The sequence below is a fragment of the Ovis aries genome, chromosome 11, assembly GCF_016772045.2.
Source record: "Ovis aries strain OAR_USU_Benz2616 breed Rambouillet chromosome 11, ARS-UI_Ramb_v3.0, whole genome shotgun sequence".
Taxonomy (NCBI): domain Eukaryota; kingdom Metazoa; phylum Chordata; class Mammalia; order Artiodactyla; family Bovidae; genus Ovis; species Ovis aries.
Window position 1 is genome coordinate 40,059,725 of NC_056064.1, and position 20,783 is coordinate 40,080,507.

The 20,783-nt window shown below is 51.1% G+C and overlaps 1 protein-coding gene across 2 annotated transcripts; it reads left to right on the top strand.

Moving 5' to 3' along the window:
• The first annotated feature begins 1,534 nt into the window (after positions 1 to 1,534).
• Positions 1,535 to 14,572, top strand: PSMD3 (proteasome 26S subunit, non-ATPase 3). 2 transcript variants are annotated; one of them, XM_027974595.2, is made up of 12 exons: positions 1,535 to 1,918; positions 3,807 to 3,997; positions 5,595 to 5,732; positions 6,960 to 7,096; positions 7,929 to 8,119; positions 8,281 to 8,384; positions 11,794 to 11,908; positions 12,011 to 12,130; positions 12,465 to 12,568; positions 12,794 to 12,949; positions 13,877 to 13,927; positions 14,109 to 14,572. In XM_027974595.2, the coding sequence occupies exons 1-12, from the start codon at positions 1,699 to 1,701 to the stop codon at positions 14,184 to 14,186; spliced, it is 1,605 nt and encodes a 534-aa protein (XP_027830396.1). In that variant the 5' UTR covers positions 1,535 to 1,698; the 3' UTR covers positions 14,187 to 14,572. The 2 variants fall into 2 exon arrangements, with proteins under 2 accessions (XP_027830396.1, XP_060251566.1); XM_060395583.1 differs by having other exon boundaries at positions 13,877 to 14,572.
• The last annotated feature ends 6,211 nt before the right edge of the window (positions 14,573 to 20,783 follow it).

Genomic DNA, 20,783 nt, shown 5'->3' on the forward strand with positions numbered 1-20,783 from the left:
TGGACTATAAAGAAAGCTGAGCGCGGAAGAATTGATGCTTTTGAACTGTGGTGTTGGAGAAGTCTCTTGAGAGTCCCTTGGACTGCAAGGAGATCCAACCAGTTCACCCTAAAGGAAATCAGTCCTGAATATTCATTGGAAACTCCAATACTTTGGCCCCTGATGTGAAAAAGTGACTCATTTGAAAAGACCCTAGCTGGGAAAGATTGAAGGCGGGAGGAGAAGGGGACATGATAGAGGATGAGATGGTTGGATGACATCACTGACTCAACGGACATGAGTTTGAGTAAATTCCGGGAGTTGGTGATGGACATGGAGGCCTGGTGTGCTGCAGTTCATGCGGTCGCAAGGAGTCGGACACGACTGAGCAACTGAACTGATCGACACTCTCCTATCCGCATTCCTCCGCTGCGGATTTTATGCTTTATTTTCAGCACTAGCTAAACACAGATGGGTTTGCCTTGTGGCTCAGCTGGTAAAGAATCCGCCTGCAATGCAGCAGGTAAACCTGGGTTCGACCCCTGGGTTGGGAAGATCCCCTGGAGAAGAGAAAGGCTACCCAATCCAGTGACTTTCACTTTTACTTTTCAAACTCTGAATCCCATAGGATTCTCTGTCGTCTCCAGTTCAGTTTTATTTCAAATCCAACAGAACTGATACTTTCCAGTTGTGGTCCTGGAAGAGACTCTTGAGAATCCCTTTGACAGCAAGGAAATCAAACCAGTCAATCCTAAAGGAAATCAACCCCGACTATTCATTGGAAGGGCTGATGCTGAAGCTGAAGCTCCGATACTTTGGCCACCTGATGCCAGGAGCCGAATAACACGAAAAGACCCTGATGCTGGGAAAGATTGAGGGCACGATAAGGAGGCGACAGAGGATAAGATGTTTGGGTGTCATCACCGACTCAGTGGACATTTGTTGTTGCTCAGTTGCTCAGTCGTGTCCGAGTCTTTTTTCGACCCCATGGATAGCAGCACGCCAGGCAAACTCCAGGAAACGGCGATGAGCAGGGAAGTCTGGCGTGCTGCAGTTCATGGAGTCGCAAAGAATCGGACAGACCAAGTGACTGAACAACATCCTAGCTCCACAACCCTCCGCAGATTCTTTTCTTCTCTCGTGCCCGATGCACCGGGCTACGGTTGAGGACCAGCCTCGTGGCTCTCGAAAGTGAACTCTGCCGGGGGCAAACTGAGAGTTTAAGCATGAAACCCGCCCAGCAACTCATGGCGTCAAAACGCCCTGCGTTCCGGTAGGTCCTACCCTCTCTTTGCTGGGTGGGGTGCTCCGCTGTAACCCAGCTGGAGCCTGATGTGACCGCTTGTGGACCTCTTGTGGACATTCACGGAAGTACAATGTGAGAGATGCAAGCAAGAAAATCAACACAGTGGAGCACTCTAAAACAAGCCTTACAGACTCAAAGAAGCTCCTCCCCGCTCCTTCCGTGGAGATCCGCCTCCATCATGCGTCTCGGTGGTTGACTTTTTCCCCCTTTGATGACTCGGCCATCGACCAGCCCTGCCTGTCGTTTCCCAGAAGGCCCAGCGCCGGGAAGGGGTTTGCAGCTGCTCCGTCATCGTGCGGCCCGACGCGAGCCCGCGCTCGTGTGCAGGCCCGGCTCGGTTCCTGGTCTCCGGTGCGAGGGTTTACGCGAGGCCCCGGCCTCGGTCCCCGGACTAGGCCGCGACCCCGGGCGCCATGAAGCAGGAGGGCTCGGCGCGGCGCCGCGGCGCGGACAAGGCGAAGCCACCGCCCGGCGGAGGGGAACAAGAACCACCGCCGCCCCCGGCCCCCCAGGATGTGGAGATGAAAGAGGAGGCAGCGGCGGGTGGCGGATCAACCGGGGAGACCGCTGGCAAGACGGCGGCTGCGACGGCTGAGCACTCCCAGCGAGAGCTGGACACCGTCACCTTGGAGGGTACGAGAGCTTGGGCCGGGGACGTGCCCTGATCATGGGTGACAGCACCCGATGATGTAGCCTCTCTTTGGGACCCCAGCGTAGCCTCCACCACCGTGACTTGGGGGTTCCTTGGGATCACCCCCAAGTGCCTGCTCCCGCTACCCTGACACTCCCGACCGCGGCCCGGATAACTGAACAGTCTCTCTAGACTCTGGACTCCTCCCTTCTCACACACCTTCCCTCCACGGGGAATTGCATCTAGAATTAGGTCTCACTGGGCCCATAGACTCCCTCTTCTAAGTTCTCTCCTCTTACCTTATTATTCCACTTATATCTCATCAGACTGATTCTAGTGATCCCAGTGCATGACCGATCTCTATAAAAACCAGTGTCTGTATTTATCTTTGAAGGGGGATAAGAATAACACAGAATACTGATTCCTGTGTTTTAAGAATGATTTCTGTTGTCTTAACCAACTTTAACAGACTCCGCTAAGAGAGCCCTTTCTGCTTAGTATCTTGCTTCCTCGTTGCTCTCTAATTGAGCTGGCCAAACGATCCTATCTCGTGTTTCTCTCCCTTCAAACACTTACTCCTGCTCTGTTTCTAAAGAGTTAAAACACATGATACACTTTCAACTTTTTAGTTGTCATTTGTTTGAGTTCCTGATACTCACCTCCCACCTAAACTATATGCCAAGTCCCCCATTTCTCTTTTCCTTGGTGCCTGTTCTGTTTCCATCCTCCTCTTGTTCCTCCAAGTTTATATTTCACTTTTCCAACTTAGAGCATCCTGTCCATATTTGGAGTGGGTAGAGTGAAGACTCCCCACTGTGACCCTGGTGCCATTTCCCACTTCTGGATCAAGTAGGATAGGACTATTCATTGGATTTTCTCTCTGCTTAACTACATGAGAAACTAGCTCAAAAACATTGAAATAAGCAAAGTTATGCTCCTGGGTGGTGGTTTGAGGATGTGATAGTGTTGACTGCATCAGCTCCTATTCTAATACAAAGGAATACGAATACAAGGGAAACTGAGAAGCTACCAATTGATGGTGCTCCCTTATTTCTGGACATTTGTTTCCATTTTCCTCCATTATAAATAGCTTTGCAGCCATCATCTCTGCCCACGTATTTGATCTATTTCTATAATTACTCATTCAGTATAGATCCCTGAGTTGAAAGGATAAATATTTTTAAGGTCCTTGGTAGATATGTGCAGGAAAACTGTACTGATTCACATTATGCAAACAGAAATGTCCTGGTCACCCCTATACTCTGTATGTTATCATTTTTCAAATACTGTTAGAATGGTTATTGAAAAATGTTTTCATTCGTGGTTATTTGAATACTAATGAAGCATTTTTCATGTCTATTTGTCATTCCTCTTTTCATACTGACCATTCATACTCATTTGTATTTATTTTAATCCTTTCTACAAGCTCTTTATTGAATATGCATTCTGGCCACATTTGTTGCAGATACTTTTCTTTTGCTACAGTTATTAGAAGGATTTTGTTTGTTTGCTTTTTCTACGAAGTTCTTTCAGTCTTGTGTGTGTGTAGGTGCGTGATTTCTCCCATTGTTCGCATTTGGAGAGTGTTTTCCTATTTGAAGATCTGCTAAATTCCCACGTGTTTTTGTTTTTCATTGTTTTTTTTTTTTTTTTTCCTTTTTATGTCACTCTCTACTTCTTCCCCAACCCAGCTTTATTTTTCTGTGTCTCTTGGTTATGTCTTAAAATCAGCATATGGCATCCATAAGTATTGCTCAACCCTGTCAGAGCAAAAGAGGGGACTGGCCACATCCTGACATTTGTAAGAGGCTTCCTAAGACTGCTTGGCTGGAGTGGCGGAGGGGTAGGAGGAGTTGGAATTCACATTTTTCCTCCCCTGCTCCTCCACAGACATCAAGGAGCACGTGAAACAGCTGGAGAAGGCAGTGTCGGGCAAGGAGCCTCGGTTTGTGCTGCGGGCCCTGCGGATGCTGCCTTCCACGTCCCGCCGCCTCAACCACTACGTTCTGTACAAGGCCGTGCACGGCTTCTTCACTTCCAACAATGCTACTCGAGACTTCTTGCTACCCTTCCTGGAAGAGGTGAGTGGAGTCAGGCTGGCACAGGAGTGTGGGCTTGGCTTGAGACACACAGGGACACACATTCCACCCTGGGTAGCTGTGTCCCATCCTGGAGACCTGTCTCATTACCTGCCACAGCAGAGACACGAAGCAAAGCAGCCCCTCTAAATAACTCATCTGCCCTCTAACAGGGGGACCATCCTTCTGCCCTGTAGGGTCCTTATTCTGAGTCAGAAAAAGGATCTGAGAATCAGGACCCTTCCAACTACATTCATTTCCCACCACTCCCAACATAGGGCCTAGGAGAAGGTTCTACCATCTCTCTGCCTCTGAAGCTTCACCATGGAGGATGTAGAGAACAGTGGTTAAGGGGCTTCCCCGGTGGCCCAGTGGTTAAGACTCCTTGCTTCCACTGCAGGGGTTGTAGTTGGATCCTTGGACGGCGGACTAAGATTCCACATGCCCTGCAGTGTGGCCCCACCCAAAAGAGAACCGTGGTTAAGAGCACAGGTTTTGGGGGAAGGTTGAGTTTGTAATCCCAGCTCTACCATTTGGTGTCTGACCTGACTTCCCTGGGCCTCGTCTGATGTATGTGATGAACACCTCTGGGGGCATGTTGTGGGGCAGTTGCTGAGGAAGACGGGGAAGGCTCTTAGAATAGTGTGTGGCACAGAGTGCATGTTGATGACGTTAGTTTGCTGGTGGTGGTTGTCTGCATGCCAGGAGAAACCTCTCCTTTTCCTTTCTGACTGCAAAACTTCTCTTATCATTCATGGTACAGTTCAAGTCCTGCCCCTTGTTAAACTTCATTGGCCCTTCAGCTACCTTCACCTCCCTAAAATTCTGTATGCTTACAATCTGTTTCGTAGATGTAAAACTCAGGAAATCCCCTGAGGTGGACAGTAAGACTTTACTGTCTGGGAAAGGGGAAAAGCACCCTCCCCCAGCCCTGCCTGGAATATTTTTTAACATGTACATCTCTGAAGTCCCCCACCAAGATCATTTTTTGATCTGTTACACATTATTCCAGTTTTAGTGACTAGGTCTGAAAATAAATACTATATATATGTCAATTTCCCCCTAAATTTCTTTATTACCACCAAAAAAATTTTTTTTTTGTCTCATTATTCTTTTTTGGCCAAGCCTCACAGCTTGCGTAACTCAATTCCCCGACCAGGCGTTGAACCCAGGCCACAGCAGTGAAACCTAGAATCCCAGCCACTAGACCACCAGGGAACTCCCTGTCTCATTATTCTTGATCTCATCTCTAGAAGTATATCACTTTATTAAACCCTGCCTGACAGAATTTGCAGTGGTTTCAGGTATGGTGGTTTAATCTCTAGTTAGATTGTAGGTTCTCTGAGGGGTCCTTACATCATCCTTTCTGTCCCCGTTCTCTTCTATAAGGATGTTATACCTCTGTAACTCTTTTCTGTATTGATTTTATCGCCAGCCTTTTTGACTCCCTTCAATATTTTTGTATCCCCAGCACCCAGAAAAATCTTGGCACACAGTGGGCACTTAGTAAATCTCTGTTGAAATAATAGTGAGTGCTTAAGAAATTCCTGGTGTATTGATCTGACTGAGCTCTTCCACGGTAACTCACGTCCTCTCCTAGCCCATGGACACAGAAGCCGATTTACAGTTCCGTCCCCGCACAGGAAAAGCTGCGTCGGCTCCCCTCCTGCCTGAAGTGGAAGCCTACCTCCAGCTTCTCATGGTCATCTTCCTGATGAACAGCAAGCGCTACAAAGAGGTATCCAAGACCAGAGCGTGTGACTAACGCACCCCAGGCAGTGCGTGGGGTTAGTGGGGGGGATCGCCTCTTGTGAAGAAATAGATCATCACTGGGTCATTCACTGCCCCCCAGACTCTTCCCCAGCATGAGGATGCGCCCAGCCCCACATCCGAGGAAGACCCCTCAACTCCTGCTCCGGCTCTGGGAAAGGCCTGCCCATAGCCACTCTGCCTCTCTGTGGCGCAGTCCCTGGGTGGGGGATGCTTTGGAAAGAGTAGATTTGGAGGCAGAAAGACCTGGCTTCAAATCCCATTTGTACCTTAGGCAAGTTGATTTCTTCCAGCTGTGTGTAAAATAAGACGAGCTGCCATTCTTACAAGTTTATCATTAGTATTAAGTGAAAATAATACATTTGAAAAATAACTTGGCACAATGACCTGCACAAAGTCAGCATTCCCTACATGTTAATAAATGGCAGCTCTTACTGTGGATCTGAAAGACTCCATTGTGGATACGACTCTTCCAGCACCGCCTCCAGCTGGGGCAGCTGCCCTGGCAGGCTCAGCTTCTTTCCCGGGGCACACCCAGGAGGTGACAGGTCTTATGCCTCAGTCTTCTGTTTTATTTTTTCCTTGCTTTGCCACTGGTTGGTTTTTGTTTGATTGGTTGCTCTTTAGCTATAATTCACCCACTTGAAAGTCTAGATTTCGATGGCTTTTTTGTGTATTCACAAGGTTGTACAACTGCCCTCCTGTCTAATTCCAGACAAGCTTAGTCACTACCCCACCAACCCCCACCGCCCCCCACAAAGAAAAATACCGTACCTGTTAGTAATCACACCTTGTTCTCCCCTCCCCACAGCCCAGTAATCTTTTAATACTTTGTGTCCCATGGATACTCTGTGCCTTTTGTGTCTGACTTCTTTCTGTAGCTTAGGGTTTTCTAGGTTTATCCATGTTGTAGCGTGTATCTGTACTCTGTTCCTTTCTATGGAGGAGTACTATTTCATCACATGGATATACCGCATTTTGTTTAACCATTGATTGGATGATAAGCACTGGGGCCGGTTCCACTTACTGGTTATTGTGAAAAACGCTGATATAAATGTTCGTGTGCAGGCTTTTACGTGAACATACGTTTCCAGCTCTCTTGGATATATGCCTGGGAGGGGCTTGCTGGCTCTTGTGGTAGCTCCGTGCTTGAATTTTGAAGCGCCGCTTGACTCTCCTTTGGCTGCCTCCCCAGGCACAGAAGATTTCTGATGACCTGATGCAGAAGATCAGCACTCAGAACCGCCGGGCCTTGGACCTTGTGGCTGCCAAGTGTTACTATTATCACGCCCGGGTCTATGAGTTCCTGGATAAGCTGGATGTGGTGCGCAGGTACCGGTGGCCAGGGGTCTCACTCGCGGCCTTCAGGGTCAGCAACATGGTCAGGCGCTGCACAGAGCTGTGGACTTGCAGGGGGCCGAGGCCTGGGAGGCGCTAAGGGCCCAGCAGGAAGTGGGGGTGACGGCTAACACACCCTGAGCTGCAGGAGGGCTTGAGAGGCTGAGGCAGAGATGACCACTGGCCTGCTAAGTCCTGCCCCCAGGCTCCTCCTACCTCTGACCTCTGGGTCAGAGGTACGGGGGCAGTATGGCTGAGTTCTTTGTTTTCACCTGACACTATCACAGCGTTGTTAATTGGCTGTGCTCCAATGTAAAATAAAAGGGTTTTTTTTTTAAAAAAAGGTATAAGGACAGGCTGGAAAGCCTTTCACTCCTCTGCTTGGAACCTGCGCTGGCTCCCCATTCCCCTCAGGGAAAAGCCCTCCTGATAAAAGCTTTTGAGGCCTCATAGGGTCTGGGCCCCCCCGCTCCCCGATGCCTCGCTCTTCCACGGGCGCACACTTCCCTTGGCTGAGAGTGCCCTCCTCCCTGCGTCCTTCAAGCCTGTGCTTAACTGTAACCTTCTCAGTGAGTCCTACCCTGACCGGTCTGTTTAAAGCCACAGCTCCCTCCTGTCCTGTGCCCCTATCGCACTTACCGTGATTTCTGTGTCACCCCCCACGCCCACCTTTTGTCAGGCCTCACGGTACGCTTATTCATCATGAGAGTTGTCTGTCTCCCCCATCTGAGTGCAGGTCCTCTGTGCACCCACACTGGTGCGTTACTAGTTGACTATTCAGAGTTGTTACTGGAGGCCTTTGACCTCATCTCTTCCCTTCTTGAAGCTTCTTGCACGCTCGGCTCCGGACCGCCACACTGCGGCATGACACAGACGGGCAGGCCACACTGCTGAACCTCCTGCTGCGGAACTACCTGCACTACAGCCTGTACGACCAGGCCGAGAAGCTGGTGTCCAAGTCTGTGTTCCCCGAGCAGGCCAACAACAACGAGTGGGCGAGGTACCTCTACTACACAGGTGAGCAGGGCCCGCCCCAGCCAGGAGGCGTCTCAGGCTCACTCGGCACAAATTGGCTAAGAATGTGGTGCCCGTGGTGCCTAAGAGGTGCTCTGGTTTGTGGAGGACCAGGGTTTGGATAACGCTCTCATCTTGATCAGCTCTCCTCTTCTCACACCCAGGGCGCATCAAAGCCATCCAGCTGGAGTACTCAGAGGCCCGAAGAACAATGACCAATGCCCTTCGGAAGGCCCCTCAGCACACAGCTGTCGGCTTCAAACAGACGGTGAGCAGCAGCTCTCTCTCCCCTTTGACCCCCTTACTCATCTGATACCACGTTAGTGCTGTTTCCCCATCTGAGGAGCCAGGAAAGCATCTTTACTTTGTCTTCGTACCCTAAAGGTGGCATCACATGTCTGTTTCCACATAACGTTGTTCAGGGCACCTTAGGCAGACACTGCCTGCACCTCTGGCCATATATATCCCCAGTCTTCTCCCTGGTAGGTAGGTTTTAAATATTCCTGACTCCCCAGAAGATCCTGTAGTCTTTTCATGCAAGGGTCTTGTTTGTGTTGATTAGCTCTGGACTCTTTACCTGGTCCCTCAGGTGCCCCTTTGGGAGCAGTGGTGTCTGTGGCCAGGGAACCCAGGGCCCTCCTTAAGGTGGCCGACTCAGGTGGAGGCAAACCTCTGCCACGTCAGAGCTGTCAGTCCCCAGGTATATTTCTTGAGTGCTGACCTTGATACTGGGCACTGTGAGGGATAGAAAAGAAGGATTAGAAATGGTATTCGCACTCAGAGATGGAATCAGAACACCTGAAGCAGAATGGCTTGAGGGCTGTGTAAAATCACAGAGCCTAGCAGCCAGAATTAGGACCCAGCTTTCCCATCCACAGATGACTGCTCCCACACTCACACACAGGCACCTCCTAGCCCTTGAAAGAGAGCAGGATGAGCATGTACACCGACCACCTCAGTTTGGTAGGAGCTTTGGTTTTAGTTCAGCAGTTCAGAGAAAGGCAAATTTAGTTGTGGTAAAATAAATCTTTAAACAGTTATATTTGATCTGGTTTTTGAAAGATAGGTTGAATTTTCATAGAAAGGGGTGGTTTTTCAGACACATAAGGTACATTGCAGAATGTAAGATTGCTTACAATGTAGGACACACACTAAACCTTCTTCTAAAAATCAGTAAAAATGTACGTAATTGACATACAGGCTGTGGTGCACACCAAGGAGAGGTCTCATTGGGTAAAGCGGTGTTTTCAAACCAGATTTTGCTGTGGATGGATAAGGTCTCAGAGTTTTCTGTGGCAGACCCAGGTTGCAAGAAGGAGCAGAGGGAGCTGGAGTGAGGTCTTGCCCGTGGACTGTTGGTGAAGGAGCCAGGAAAGAGGTGGAAGGGCTGCTCGAGCGGTGAAGAAGCAGAGGTGGGAGAACTTCCCACCCAGAGAGGCTGAAGCAGATGGGTGATGAGCCGAGGCCTGGGAAGAGGTAGGAGGAATGGGCTAGAGAGCCCAAGTGGAGAGCTAGCTTTAAGTAAAAACAGGGCAGGTGAGAATGGGTAGAGACAGATGTGGAGTTTAACATGGCATCTGAAGCAGAGCACGCTGAAAGTGTACCATCCGTAACTGTTCCACGTTCTCGCCTTGGGGGAATCTCATTTGTTTTCACGGCTTAGCTCTCTCCGCCACAATGCATCACCAAAGTCCATTAATCTGTCTTAATCTGCCCGGGTTGCTGTAAGAAGACTGGCTGGCTTAAACAGCAGAAATTTATTTCGTTCTATTTCTGGAGGTGAGAAGTCCAAATTCAGGATGTCAGTGTGGCCAGGTTGTTCTAGGAGCTTCTCTTTTGCTTGGAGTTGTCCATCTTCTGCCATCTCCAAATGGTCTTCCTTCCGTGCATATCTGTATCTCTAGTTCTTCTTGTAAGGACCCCAATCATAATTGGATTAGGGCCCACTCACATGACTTCATATTCCCTTCATAAACCTCTTTAAAGGTTCTAGCTCCAAATCCAGTCACATTCTGGGGTACTCAGGTTAGGACTTCACCATAAAAATCTGGGGGTTCCCAGTTCTGCCCATAATACAAGTTTTGAGCCCTCTCACAAACCCAGACCTGCAAATTCCACTTCTCAACACACATCTCCATTAAGATACTTGCTGGCTCCTCACACTGACCTTGTCCAGACCCGCCTGTGTGCCATTTACAGTGCTTCTTGCTCTCCTGATCTGCATAGAAGCCTTGGGTCATCTTGGACTTGTCCCCACCTTCCCTGTCACTGAGCCGTCTGTTGATTTGCCTGACGCCTTTGGTAGTCATCTCCTCTCTGATGGCGCCCGCACCCTTGTTTGAGCCACTGACACTGCTGGTCACCGTCCTCCCCTCTGCCAGCCCAGCTTCCCCTGCCTGACTCAGTGGAGGTCCTGGCTGGTCTACCTGGTCCAGAAAGCTTGCATTTTTCCCATTTCCTACCCAGTAAAGTATTGTGAGTTTTGTGGATCTGGTAGTTCAGGTAGTATTATTATTACACCCATTCTAGGGAGGAGGAATCCAGAGACTCGACATTTTTAGCTAGCAAGTAAAGACTGGCATTCTGTCTCCGAGCTCAGAACTCAGCTTGGCACTCAGAACTGGGCATCCCAAGACGTGCCCCAGGCATCCCTCCTGACAGACCCCCTCACCTCCTCAAGTACACTGGCCTCTTCTCCAGCCTGTCCCCTTGGCTGAATCATTCTCCCTCCTTTTTCTGCTTCATCAGATTTCTCAAGCTTGGGACTTCCCTCATGATCCAGTGGTTAAGACTTTGCGTTCCCAGTGCAGGGGGCACAGGTTCTGTCCCTGGTCAGGGAATTAAGATCCTGCATGCTGTAAGGTGTGGCCAAAAAAGTACCAGTCTGCCATTGCTTAAAAGAATCCTCAGAGCTCATGTTAATTTCTGCCATCACCGTGGCTTTCCCCTCACTCATGGAGTACGCAGAGGGACAGAGTAGTGGTGAGCGAGGGGACCACCCCAGAAGGCGGGGCCCTCCCTGCCCAGCTGTGGGCACCATCACCCACCCGCATTTTTAACCCCTCGCCTCCTTTGTGACACTTGCTTGCCCGTAGTTTAGCTGTCTGGGCTCCTGTCCCTCTTGCTTGTGGGGAAAGTCATCCCCTCCTCCCACAGTCTCCCTTGCAGGGTGCTGCATCAGGAGGAGGGACCCGGTTTCCTAGGCAACCCTGTCCCTCATACCCAGCTCATTCACTGAGGCTCTGCAGGCCCTTTCCTGTGCTGCTTCCTCTACCCAGATGACTAGCTTACATACGGTTCACCTCCGTAACCAGCATCTTTAGGCTGACTTGCATCCCATCCCCGAGGCCTCTGGGCCCTGCTTCCTCACTGGTTCTGAGCCATAGAACCTGCCCATCCAGCCTGTAATTTGGAGCTTTGCCGTTTTGGAGCATTGTGCACTGATTGGCTAAGTGAAATGAAGCTGAGGGCCTGGTGTAGTCAGAGGGTCAGAGGCTCCCAGGGCCTGATCCCAAGGCAGAGCCTCAGTTCCACATGCAGCACAGCTTGAGGGTGTTTTCCTCTCTCATGGGCCCAGTCCAGTGCCGCCGTCCTTCTTTTCCTGTGTGTCTGGCTGAGTTGAAGCCCCCTTGGTTTTCTCCTCTCACCCTGTGGGCTCCCTGCCCACTGCCTTCCAGGTGCACAAGCTTCTGATTGTGGTGGAGTTGTTGCTGGGGGAGATCCCAGACCGGCTGCAGTTCCGTCAACCATCCCTCAAGCGCTCACTCATGCCCTACTTCCTTCTGACCCAGGGTAAGGCTGGTCCCCTCCCAGGGCGTGCCGCCCCCCAGCACTGTGTCCCCTCTGGTGTATGCGCCACGGGCAGCATCTGACCCACTCCTCTCCCCACCGCAGCTGTCAGGACAGGAAACCTAGCCAAGTTCAACCAGGTCCTGGATCAGTTTGGGGAGAAGTTCCAAGCAGATGGGACCTACACCCTCATCATCCGACTGCGGCACAACGTCATCAAGACAGGTGTGGGTCGGCCTTGAGAATCTGCCTTCCAGGGTGGGGGACGCGGGTTCAGTTCCTGGTCAGGGAACAAAGGTCCCACGTGCTGCGGGGCAGCTAAGCCCACACGCTGCAGTGAGAAGCCCTTGCACTGTAACAAAGACCCAGTGCAGCCAAACTAGAAAAAAGAAAAGGTAACCTGATCACTTAAAAAAAAAAGACAAGTGTGGGTCAGGGTCTGAGGGAGCCTGGAAGCAGGACTGGGACTCTGCTTCTCTGGGGCTGGGACAGCACTGTGGCTGCCCGGGCAGGTGAAGGGTCTGTGCCCAGCCTGTCGTCCCCGCGCCCCTCCTCCCAGGTGTGCGCATGATCAGCCTCTCCTATTCCCGCATCTCCTTGGCGGACATCGCCCAGAAGCTGCAGCTTGATAGCCCAGAGGATGCAGAGTTCATTGTCGCCAAGGTGGGCCTGGTTCGGGGGCCGCAGACGCTGTTTCAGGCGCGGGGTGGGAGGGGATTGACGGCTAAAGCGGCGGCATGCCCAGCTTACAGTGAAGCCAGGAAGTTGCCAGAGTGTCTGTGTGAATGAATGTAGGAGAGATCAGCGAGGACAAAGAGATGAGACGGGATGTTCTCAGACTTAGAAGATGGACTTTCTGGTGACTTCTCCTCCCTTTGGGGCCTGCAGGCCATTCGAGATGGCGTCATTGAGGCCAGCATCAACCACGAGAAGGGCTACGTCCAGTCCAAGGAGATGATTGACATCTATTCCACCCGCGAGCCCCAGTTGGCCTTCCACCAGCGCATTTCCTTCTGCCTGGATATTCACAACATGTCTGTCAAGGTGAGGGGCCCTGAGCTGCAGAGCCAGCTGGGCAGCACGCTGCCACACCCACAGGCTCCTAGCGAAGACCGGTTTGGTTTGGGGCCCGGCTCCCAGTCTCTAAAGCACTGGGGGTCCAGGAGGGGCAAAGGACTTGGCTTGTGGGACCACAATGCCTCTGTGCACTTAAAGGGTCTGGTTGCCAGGGAGGATGAGACTGGGGTTTAGAGTGCGCGGTTCTGGATTTGGTTCCAAATTTGAGTCGTTTACCTTCTGTGAAGTCTCCATGTCTCCATCTGTGAGACTGATAGGGAGGTATTACCTGCCCTGCCTGCTTCACAGAGTTGTCGAGATTGGATGAAATCACTGTCTTGGGGCACTTAGCTAAGTTTGAATTGTGTAAAGGGTGGGACCACCATCTTGGTCCACAAAAGGCTCCTAAGCCCTTGTGGGTCAGGTGCTGGTACTGTCGGACACTGTTTTTCCTGGTCTCTCCCCCCAGGAAACCAGGCATATCACTTTGTCTGAAATCAGGCAAACGCTGTGCATGAAAGACCCTTTGTGACTGGTCCCCTGTGTCTCTAGCCTCACTCCCCAGGACCGCTCCCGTCAGCCCCTCCCCCCCTTCTCCCCTCCTCCCAGCTGGCCCCACTGAGCTCCAGCCTAACCTCTCACACCTTGAATGTCTGCCTAGAATGCCCTTCCTTCCGCTTCCATAGGCCATCCATTCTTCCTCCTTCTCACTGTCAGTCCGCCTCCCTGCCTGACTGAGAGGGTTGGTCGTTTATCCCTCTGGATTTTCTTTTTAGTGTTTATCATGTGGTGTCACGGGTCATTAGTCACCATGCCCCAGCAGACTAAACTGAGGAGTGTCACCTGTCCGGTGCATTTCCTAGCGCCCAGGTGCCTGCCTCCTCTTCACTCACTCCTCTCTCCATTGTGCTTCAGGCCATGAGGTTTCCTCCCAAATCCTACAACAAGGACTTGGAGTCTGCAGAGGTAAGCTGCTTTCTGCTTTGGGTGGAAGGGGAAGTTTCTGGAAAGCCTGGGTGGGTCGGGCTGGGTGCAGACCAAGTGAGTGCCTGGCTGGTCCTCAGCAGCCTGGGTGGGTCGGACTGGGTGCAGACCACGAGCCCCAGGCTGGTCCTCAGCCCCCCCGCCCCCTGGTCCTCTTCCCCAGGAGCGGCGAGAGCGGGAGCAGCAGGACTTGGAGTTTGCCAAGGAGATGGCAGAAGATGACGACGACAGCTTCCCTTGAGCTGGGGGGCTGGGGAGGGGTGGGGTGAGTGGGGACTGGCTCTGTCTTTCCCCCATGGGGGTCCCCTGCCCAGGGAACTGGCTCCTCTTCCCACATGGGGCACACAGACTGCTATGTGCAGGGGGTGAGGGGTGCAGGGAGCCGGTCACCCTACCTCATCCCAGGGCCCCTCCTCAGCCGGTGACTTAGCACACGGGGGCAGGCGGGCGGGCGGGCAGCCTCCCCAGGGCAGGGTCCTGGCTAGTGGTGTGGGCAGCACGATGGGAAGGACTAGCCCTGTGCCCTCCTCCAGGGAGTAGGGCACCGGAACTGGGACATGTGTTAGGCTGTATGTTTTTTGAAGCTTCAATTATGATTTTTAAACAATAAAAAGTTCTCCAAAGCTCCTTATGTATCAGTTACTCTATTTTGCCCTCACAGGTACAGTGTTAACAGGCCCAGATTTTTCTCCTGGCCTGGGAGTGCCAGCCCCAGGCATGATCTGAGGACCTGATGCAGCTGTAGATGAGGAGGCGGCCAGGGGCTGGGTGAAGAGATTCTGATCTGGGGTCAGAAGGGCCTGGGTTTACTCTTTCGCATCTAACTGGCTCTCAAATAATTGGGCAACTCTCTAAACCTCTCAGGCTCCTTTGCCAGATCTGTCAAATAAATGATTATACTCAGTGATCTCCTGGCTCTAAAATGAGGAATCTAGGCTTCCAATGAATCAAACAAAATGTGAGAGTCTGGCCCTCAGGTGAGATTGAGTGAGGAGAGAAGGGTCTCCAGCAAGGCTGCACCATGTTGGGAGCAGGGTCCTGCCCAGCTGGCCCTTGAGAGGGGAGGATGGGCTCCTCCCTAAGGGCAGGGAGGAGTGGTCGGGCACAAGGGGGCTCCCTGTGGCCCCCAGCCCACCTGCTCCAGCAGCATATGGTGAGACAGTGGGCCTGCCCGGCTCTCCAAGGCTTCAGCCACTGCCAGTGGTGCGCCCCTCGTTGGGTCATTTGCGATATTCGTGTTCCCGGGCTGGCACCTGGGACATACACGTGCCATACCTTCCTGCCAGCTCTGTCATCTGAGCAGTGCCTCATGGGTTTCTCCCTCTCAGCTGCATTCCCTCTCTTATTGGTCTCTTCCTTTCCACCTTGCTGATTTTCTTTTTATATATATATTTATTTGGCTGTACTGGGCTTCCCAGGTGGCGCTAATGGTAAAGAACCCATCTGCTAATGCAGGTTAGACATAAGACATACCAGTTCAATCCCTGGGTCTGGAAGATCTGGAGAAGGGAATGGCAATCTGCTCCAGTATTCTTGCCTGGAGAACCCCATGGACAGAGGAACCTGGCAGGCTACATACATACAGTTCATGGGGTCACGCAGACACGACTGAAGCAACTTAGCACGGCTCGGGTCTTAATTGCTGCACACAGGATCTTCGATCTTCACTGCAGCTGTAGGATCTGTCTTTTTAGTTGCAACATGCGGGATCTTCAGTCTCAGCATGCCACCTCTTAGTTGCGGTGTGTGGGATCTAGGTCCCTGACCAGAGATCGAACCCAGGTCCCCTGTATTGGGAGTGGGAAGTCTTAGCCACTGGACTACCAAGGAAGTCCCTCCACCTTGCTGATTTCTACACGTCTTCCGGACATCCTGCCTCTTAGTGATTCAACTTCCCAGCTTCTGAACCACTCACTTATTGATAATGGAATTCTTCTCTTAGGAGGTTGTTTGTATGAAAGCCTTATCTTTCCAACTAGATTGCAGATTCTGAGAGAACTTGAGGCATATCTGTCCCTCCAGGACTGCCCAGTGCCTAGCACACTGAGTTGAATAAAGTCTTGTTTGTTAGGCAAGGTCCGCTGTGTATTCCCAGGTGGTAGTAGTGGTAAAGAACCTGTCGGCCAACGCAAGAGACAAACGCAGGTTCAAGCCCTAGGCCAGAAAGACCCCTGGAGAAGGCCATGACAACCCACTCCAACATTCTTTCCTGGACAGAGGAACCTGGCGGGCTACAGTCCATACAATAGGGTCGCAGAGAGTCGGACATGACTGAAGCAACTCAGCAGGCATGCACTGCATTTTCATCTGTGGATAGCCCTAATTCCATTAAAGGCATGTTTTAGACTGGTCTTGCTTTAGTTCCTTGCATCCAAAATTTATTTTAAGGATTCAATCTTTTCCTCATTTTATAGGCCAATTCAAAAATCTAATAGATCTTTAATTCCCTTCCAGAAAGGATGAGGACTGATGGTGAGCACCGCCCCAACACCCTTCCAGGGTGTGAGGACAGGCTTAGGTGGGCCGTGAACCCTGGCCTATGTGATGCCAAGTGAGGGTCCCGTTCTGTGGGGTGTGTGCAGCCTTCCAGTCTCAGCCTGTGGCTCTGTTTTCTTGCTGGTTGGTTGGTTTTTGTCCTCACATTGCTGTCCTTCTGGCCCTTGACCACTTTGCCTGACCTTTAAAATGACTTTCTGGGGCTTCCCTGGTGGCTCAGTGGTAAAGAATCCACCTACCGGTGCAGGAGACACGGGTTCTATCCCTCACCTGGAAAGATCCCACATGCTGCAGAGCAGCTAAGCCCATGTGCCACAACTGTTGAGGCTTTGCCCAGGGCTCAGAGCCCCAACTACTGAAGCCCACGCACCCTGGAGCCCATGCTTCACGAGAAGCCACCACAATAAGAAGCGCTTGCCACGCAGTGAGAGAGTAGCCGCAGCTCACCACAGAGGCAAGCCACACAGCAACGGAGACCCAGCACAGCCAAAAATAAATAAATGAAATGACTCTTTCTGAGTGTGTGATAATTAGTTGTAATTATTATCATTCAAAATGACAGATCTTGAAGTCACCACCAGCCCAGAGTGCCCCAGACCCTTTCCTGGTTGGTAATGGATCAGAGTGTATCAGTGCTGTTCACAGAGGTGGGGTTATTTGTCATGATTTCCTGGTTCTCACCCGCCTTGAGTCTGTGGACCATTTTTCTGTCTGCTCAGCATCTGGAAGTTTCTTGTAATCCATCCTCCTTGGCTTGGCTTCCTTTTCCTGGAGAAATTCAGTGTTATTTTTATGCTTGGAGAGTTCACTGTGTTCTCTACCTTCCAGTCTTTTTTTTTTTTTAGAAAACTACAGAGAAGTACAAAGAATAACAAAAGTTTAAAAGCCCATCTTTAAAGGTAAGTTTAAAGCCCATCTTTCCCTCAAGACAGCCACTCTGCTAAATCCAATGGCTAGCCTTCCAGTTTACACTTTTCTACTTTTACTACAACATACAGTATTGTCTTGAGTTTTTAAATCTCTGCAAATGATGTATCACCTGAAAGTAAGTTCCTTTCACTCAGTAGGGGTTTTGAGGTCTAATCATCTTTAAACCCACACCCAGCACTGTTCCAAGGACTGAAAACACAACTGAATAAAACAAACTCCTTTCCCCGTGGGTTTTTATTCTGGAAGGGTGGGGAGCCATACGTGGTATGAATGGGCCACGATTTATTAATTTACTGGTGGCCATTGGCCAACTGTTACAAACAACATTCCAGAGGACATTTCTGTGTGTCCCTTTGTACATGTGTCCTGTGGACATAGTTTGCAAACTGTTCTTAAAGGGTCTGACAGTACGTTTTTTAGACTTGTGAGCCATATCCGCAGTCACAACTATTCACTTCTGTCCTTCTTGAAAGGGGACTTGCATAAACAATATGTAAACAAATTATTTGTTTTTGGCTGTGCTGGGTCTTCACTGCTGAGCGGGCTTTCTCTAGTTGCAGCGAGCAGGGCTGCTCTCCAGGTGCAGAAGCCTCTCGTTGCGGTGGCTGCTCTAGTCTTGAGTACAAGCTCTAGGTGTATAGGCTTCAGTAGTTGCCGTGTGGGCTCAGCAGTCGTTGCCTTGTGGGCTCTAGAGCCCAGACTCAGTAGTCGTGGCACCCAGGCTTAGTCGCCCTGCGACCTATGGGATCTTCCCAGGCCAGTGATTGAATCCATGTTCCCTGCATTGGCAAGCAGATTCTTAATCACTGGACCACCAGGGAAGTCCTAAACAAATTATTTATGAACACTGGCTTGTTGTGATTTTTACATGTGATAAAATATTCTTTTTTTTTTCCAGCCATTTCAAAAAATGTAACACTCACTCTCAACTTGGGGTGTACATATCTCAGCCCACAGGCCAAGTCTGCAGCAAAGGCATTACTCCAGAGCCTGTATAAAGACACTCTGGGGCTTCCCTGGCAGTCCAGTGGTTAGGACTCAGGGCATCCACAGCTGGGGCACAGGTTTGATCCCTAGTTACGGAACTAAGATCCCCATGCGGTGCATGTCGTGGCCAAAAATAAAGGGGTTGGGGGGTGGGATGTGCTCTAAGCCCCAGTTCCAGATGAAAACAGGAAGTGTGAGTGGAAGCTACCCACCCGCTCTGGCTATTGAGAAATAATTAGGAAAGCCCTGAGGAAGCTGGGAGGATGAACAACAGCTAGGGGTCTCTGGGGCCAGGCCCTTTGAGAGACGGTTTCAGTCTGGCCCAGCCCACATGTATCAGAACCAGTAACTCTCTCTCTGCCTGGTCTTTATTCTCTCACGGGCGGGGCTGAAACCTGGGCTGAGCTGTCATCCAAGAAGTGCATCTCTGAATAGGAAGACAGTGTAATGAGAATGACGGGGGCTCAGGAAGGGCGGCCACAAATCCTGCCCCCAGTTTGTTCTGTGATCTTGGGCTTTTCCCTGCTCTGAAGCCAACCCTTGTCTATAATGGAGATTCTGCACACTCGGTTGATAGGATGAAAGAAGAAAGTGTAATGGAAGGTGCCTGGCATATAAGAGGTGCCCTCTAATTGTCAGCCAGCATTCACCCAGATTCTCTCCGTATGGGATGGAGGCCAGAACACCTCCCTGGCCAGACAGTCCCACTCTCTCTGGAAGCAGCTCACCCCATCCTTCAACACCTCCGGTAGTTAGAACACTCTCTTCTTGAGCTGAAAATTGGCTGGCCGTGGCTTCCACTCCCTATCCCACTTCTGGTCCCTGAAACCACACAACAACCCTCTCCTCTTTGCCAGACAAAACTGCCAGTTTGTGGACATTTCCTGGTGGTCCAGGGGTTAAGACTCTGTGTTGCCACTGCAGGGGACACAGGTTCGATCCCTGGTCTGGGAACTAAGGTGCCACAAGGAGCAGCCCCTTCACCAAAAAAAGCTTTTTTTTTTTTAAGTCTGCTTTTTTCAAATCAGCATCCTGAGTCCTTTCACCATTCCGGCCACCCTTGTTAGAATCAGCATTTTCTGAGCCAAACATCAGACACAGCTGCACTGTAAGCGAAAATTAAAGTTTGGGTCCAGAGCTGGCCTGGTCCCAGGTGAGGAAGGCGGAACGCAGAGACTCGATAGCTAAGAGCTGAAGACTCTGGCACAGGGCAGACCTTGGCTCTGCTATTTTGGGACACGTCATTTAACCTCTTCAAGATCAGATTCATCTTCTGTAAAGGGGGAGATCTTTCTGGTAATTTTGTCATAAGGTTTATTAAAAGAGTGCATTTGCCAATGTGCAGGAAGTGTTCCTTGGACTGCAAGGAAATCAAACCAGTCAATCCTAAAGGAAATCAACCCTGAATATTCATTGGGGGGACTGATGCTGATGCTCCAATACTTTGGCTACCTGATGCAAAGAGCTGCCTTACTGGAAAAGACCCTGATGCTGAAAACACTGGAGGCAGGAGAAGAGGGTGCCAGAGGATGAGATGGTTGGATGGCATCATGGACTCAATGCCCAAGAATTTAAGCTTCGGGAGACTGCAGAGGACAGGGAAGCGTGGTGTGCTGCAGTCCGTGGGGTTGCAAAGAGTCGGACAAGATCTAGCGACTGAACAACAACGGGGAGTGCCCAACACATTATCTGGGGTGGGCTGTGCACTCTGGAGGTTAAGGCGAGGGAGAGAAGGCATGATTGTGAGAACTCTTGCCCTGACTCCCAACAGTTCTGTTAAATTCACTCTTCCCATGAAGGTGGGCATAGAACTAGGCTTAATCAGTGTCCTGGCCTAAGGTAGAGTCAGGGCCAGGGCTGTCCAGCAGGGCCAGGGCTGTCCAGCGTGGCCAGGACCAGAAGCAGGACATGAATTGATTCATGGTTGTTGGCCCTGCCAGCTGTGACCACCAGAGGGCACCCCCACCCCAGAGATGGCCTGGACCAGTTAGACACACCCACTCCTCTTCCCAAGACTGTTAAGGCACCTGGTGGGCTTAACTGGGAGAGAAAGTGACAGTCTCAGATGCAGTCGGCCACACTGCCCCAGGCAGGCCCCATGGCCTATGGAAAACGCTCATACTGGAGGCAGAGGTCTGGGTTATAACTCCAACTCTGCTATCCATGACCTTGGGCGAGCCTCTTCATTCACTGACCCAGTTCACAGTGTTGGAACAGACGCCTAAAGTTCTCCCAGCCTGGACAGCGCGTGGTTCTTGGGTTTGAGGCCAGGAGGTTTCTTCTTTCTCACCCCAGCCCTTCTCCCCTCAGGGCAGCACACACTCGCCCGCTGGCAGTGAACCCCGCCAGGGAAGCCACCTGTCCCAGACCCTCAACTCCAAAGTGCTGAGGCACTGGCCGGGGGTGGGGGTGGGGGGCGGTCAGT